We start from the raw sequence: 4,843 nt of genomic DNA, 5'->3' as shown, positions 1-4,843 counted from the left end.
AACATTTTTAGAAGGCATATCATCCAAAAATTCTTTCAGGATGCATCAGTCCCCATGCTGATTGTGCCATACATTATTCTGAATGTAGGGAGTTAAACTAGTTTATAGTGTAATATTTCAGCTTAATTATGAGATGAATCAAACTGTTTTAAGATATGTAGAGAAATTTTAAAACCTCTTACATATTTGTAATATGGGTATGTTTTACATGGCTTATATAACAATTAGTTTCACCACTTTCTCCTTCTGTCTTCATAGGATGGCAAAGATTACATACCTTTGAATACTCTGTTACCAGAGGACACTGGGTCTGACCACTGCTCTCCAAGTTTCTCTGATCTTCATGAGAGAAAAAACAGTTCAGTGCCAGCCTTGACTAATGCAAATGCTGAAATTTTGGGGTAAGGTGAAATGTCAGGATATTTTATATATAAAAAAATATAAAACGGTGTGGTTTGGAGCAAGTCTGTAACCTGAGAAAACATCTCGGCAAAGTCCTCCCTAATTCTAGAGAAGACAAGGAAGAGAGGGAGGAAGCTCCTTCTGATTTGCAAGATTCAGTTACTATAACTTTACAATAAAACTAGTACTGACCTACATGACATAGAATTCCTAATCTGATTTACTTTGGAGTGCTGACAATAATACACTCTTCTCTCTACCATGGCTCCTGGCAACCAACACTGAGTAAGCTTGGGAAGTTATTAGATCATCATGCTTTGTGTCAGAGATCCCTTCCACACTACCACCAGTTTCATTCCTCAAACCCTCAGAAAAAAATTAAAATTGATCCATGATGTCTTCACAGTTGCTGAAAATTCTGTTAACCCCCATGAGCCAACCAATGTAGCTTCTAGGTATCCAAAGGAGAACATAAATGCTATCTAGCCAGCATTCCATATTGCATTTTTAATGATTTGTAAAGTTCATTGCTATCACAAAAGCTGGCATGGTATCATTCCTGCTTACCCATCTAAAAATTGTGAAACTGTAGTTCAGCATGGATGATGCTGTGGCTGAACCTCTGCAGAGAGCAGGCAGAATCCAGGAGCTGAGAAATTCTACAATGGTAAAACAGCCCGTCCCTTAACTTTGTGCAGCTCCAGAATTAGGCTTGTGTTGCTTTTAGGTGGTTTTTATTTTTATATTAATCAAATTTATACAGCCACCCATCTCACCAAAAGAGACTCTGGGTGGCACACAAAAATATGATAAAACAGAAAACATAAAAACAGCAGGTATTACAGGTGAGCAGGAAATAAATGCCATATAAAAATAATAACTATGCAGAGTTGGTAAAAACTTGATATTCTTTGTATTAAATATAATTTGTGAACATTCTTTTATAATTAATAAAATGCATCAGGCATATACTTACGCTGTCATCCATGATCAAATGTTCACATGTAGCTACTATATAGTAATATTTTGCTTTGATATTATCTCAAGAAGCCTTTTTTCCCTGTTTATTTTCTAAGAAAATATGTTCATGCTTTCAAGATGAAACCATTTCAGAGAGTCTTTGAAGAAAGTTCGCCTAAGCACAAATTTCAGCCTGATGTAAGTAAGCCCTAAAATATTTCTTTTGGATTCAATCCTAGACTGATGAACTGAAGACAAAGGAATGTTGAGAGATACTTAATTTCCCCAAGAACAGTCGGTTGGCTCATCATAACTTGAGTTGGATTGGGAATGGGAAATAGTTGAACCCACCTGGATCTCCCAAACATATAACTGCTAGCTTTCAAACCTCTAATCCTTCTCTATTCCTCTTTAAGTAAGAGACTGCTTAAGCAGTGGTAAGAAAAGGAGGAGTTGTGGAAACCATGGCTTGTTGTAACTTTGGAAAATCTGTCAAAAGGGTGTCCCAGATGGGTTCCAGCACACCAGAAAAAGGAGACAGTTTTAATCTCTCTTTCTCCTTCCTTCCCCTCGCCACCCTTCATCGGGGCTGGACCAAAGCCATTGTTATCACCATTCTCATTACAGATTCCCCTTTAAAAAACCATTTTTAAAAGAGTTTCTGGAAAAGATACTTATTGTGATGTAGATGACTTTTTTTTCCCTTTCTTCTGACTCAAGATTTTAACAGCAGCCTGGAAAGAGTTCAGGAGATGATAAAGCTCTTATTGAAATCTAAGCTCAAAGAACTTAGCTTATATATTTGTTGAGCTATATATTATGCATAAAAATTGAAGGCCCATCAGATTAGAGCTATCAATAAGAGGAATGGGCACAAGTTCAACCAAGCAAAATGCACCTATTGACTATTGATCATTTTCCTCACAAATCACAAAAAACAAAATTATTTGTTTCTGGCCAATGATAAAGTGAAAAAGGTATCCTCATTTTGGCAGTTTAAGGCTTGATCTGGACACAAAATATAATTTTCCTCACCACAATGCTCCTGTGAATCTTGCCAAGAAACCCATCTTTTCTATGTTTTACAAAACAAAGTTTAATATTTTGAAATTCTATAAATCAAGATGGGTTATAAAGAAAGCCCAAAGCTTCATAATCAGAATTGTATTCTCTTTCAGAATTATCAAGCTGAGGGGAGAATGATGCTGCCTTTGAAACAGCTAAAACGTTTTACATGGACTGGCATGAGACCAAAGCAAACTTTTGGGAGGTATTTCTTTCTTTCATTTATTAAACATATTTTCAACTAGGAGGATAAACTATTCAATGAAAATATATCACAATATGGTGGAACAAAAAGCAAAATACATCATAATAAAAAAAAGAATGGAAACAGCAAAGCTAGCTATACAAACATAATATTCAGCCCTGGGAAGAGGACAGTATGAAAAAGAAATTCAAAATAATCTTGCCATTATGTTTGATTTAAGATGGGGCAGAGAAAAACTGATAGGTTTTCAAGATCTTGCTATTCTAAAACAGCATTTCTGGAATTTCTGGTGTGTCTGTTTCTTGATATTGCCTATTGAAAGGCTGACACTTCCCAAGTAAATTTTTGTTCAAAATGATGCTACTGAATAAATTGCAGGAGGAACTGTTTATTGCCACTGCTGTCTCCCTTAAAGCTCCACAGGAAGGCTAAAACTTTCACTGAGACTAAGAGAATCCTGCATGTCTGATTGTGCTGTACCCCTTCCTCCTCATTATACTTCACTGACTTAGGGAGGTGTCTGCCTGAACCACTTCTAAAAGTTATCCAGAACTTCTGAACTTAAAACGCTTCAGTCTTCTTTACCTAGGCAATGTCTCCTGTTTCTTCCATCTTGGTCTTCTTCCTTACTCTACATACGTTAACTATTTAATTTTATTGATACTTTGATTGGAACACTACATGTTTAAAGTATTTTTATTTCACATTAGTTACACAATTATGTTTTAAAGAGTAAATAGCAAAATACAGTAATAATAAACAACTTGTTGTATACTCTTGCCTCCCAGCTAAAAAGTTACTGTTTTTACTTACAGTTTCTACACTGGAAACAGAAGCAAGGGACCTGTCTTTTGGGACACAGCTGAACCAAATGACTACACTTTAAGTTTTGGTCATACTAGTGATAGGATGCAGCCACTTACTTGTAGCAAAATAATGTGGGAAGAGAAACTAGTGCAGAATCTTTCTCTTTCCAGTCATAATTCAATAGTGCGGCATTCTACTTGCTGAAGTCAAAATACCTGACCTTTGAGCTGCAGGTCTCTCTCATCTCCACTTCAGTGCTGCAAATATTATTTTGCTGCTCATCAATTCATCATCACCTGGGTCAATTTCCCAAAATTATTTCTATAATGCAACTCCCCACATCAGCATGTATTAGCTCCTATCCAATAGTTGAAAGTAACATAAATAGGAGGAGAAAGTGGTATTATGTATGTCTGTTGCCTTATTTATAACAATAATAAAGGTGGGGGAAAAATACAGTACAGAAGGAGAGCTATTGGCTGGAGGGAATGAAAGTCTTGTGCATTGATTTCCCCAGTTCTTAACATCAGATTAATGCACTGGATTTATTTCTTTCATTCAGACTGTATTGTGCTGCAATGTTTACTATTTCAAAAACGGCTACCAATCTAAACATTTAGAAGGCTGACTTCAAACTTGTACTGGTCATTTGCCTTTTTGTGGAAAAGGAACAATTTTACGACACTTTTAAAACAATTTAAACCAAACCTAGTACCCTTCTGGATGAAGAGGCATAGCTCACTAATAGGTTCCAGCCAGCTGAAAACAGAAACACTGACTTAGGGACAATTTCTACTTTTGAACAAGAAGAAATTAATTTGAAAAAATGGCCCAACAAGATATTCAGCTGGCTCTGTCATTAGACAAAGGAAAGCAGCTGCCTCATATTAGCAGTTGTTGGGGGCAAGCAGTAGAGCACCCCAACTGTCCTCCTCGTGTCTCAGTTTGAGGACAGAGCATACCCTCATACCTGTAGAAGTACAGGTAGTCCTCAACTTACAACAGTTCATTTAGTGACCATTCAAAGTTACAACAGCACTGGAAAAAGTGACTTAAGACTGTTTTTCACACTTATGACTTAAGACCGTTTTTCACACCATGCAGTATCCCCCATTGTCACGTGATTTACATTCAGATGCTTGAAAACTGGTTCATATTTATGACAGTTGCAGTGTCCCAGGGTCATGTGATCACTTTTTGCGAACTTCTTACAAGCAAAGTCAACGGGAAGCCAGATTCGCTTAACAACTGTGTCCCTAACTTAACGACTGCAGTGATTCACTTAACAATTGTGGCAAGAAAGGTCGTAAAATGGGACAAAATTCACGTAACAAATGTTTCACTTCACAACAGAAATTTGAGGCTCAATTGTGGTCATAAGTTGAGCGCTACTTGTAATTCATT

At 36.7% G+C, this 4,843-nt stretch overlaps 1 protein-coding gene across 1 annotated transcript; it reads left to right on the top strand.

The window, feature by feature from the left end:
• The first annotated feature begins 1,489 nt into the window (after positions 1-1,489).
• LOC107287181 (vascular endothelial growth factor receptor 1-like) lies at positions 1,490-3,710 on the top strand. Its single transcript, XM_015815656.1, has 3 exons — positions 1,490-1,560; positions 2,541-2,632; positions 3,448-3,710. The coding sequence occupies exons 1-3, from the start codon at positions 1,501-1,503 to the stop codon at positions 3,641-3,643; spliced, it is 348 nt and encodes a 115-aa protein (XP_015671142.1). The 5' UTR covers positions 1,490-1,500; the 3' UTR covers positions 3,644-3,710.
• Positions 3,711-4,843: the final 1,133 nt, after the last annotated feature.

This window comes from Protobothrops mucrosquamatus, unplaced genomic scaffold (assembly GCF_001527695.2).
Source record: "Protobothrops mucrosquamatus isolate PMUCROS unplaced genomic scaffold, P.Mucros_1.0 scaffold358, whole genome shotgun sequence".
Classification (NCBI taxonomy): domain Eukaryota; kingdom Metazoa; phylum Chordata; class Lepidosauria; order Squamata; family Viperidae; genus Protobothrops; species Protobothrops mucrosquamatus.
Note: the sequence above shows the minus strand (reverse complement) of the source record. Positions and strands in the feature narration are given on the sequence as shown.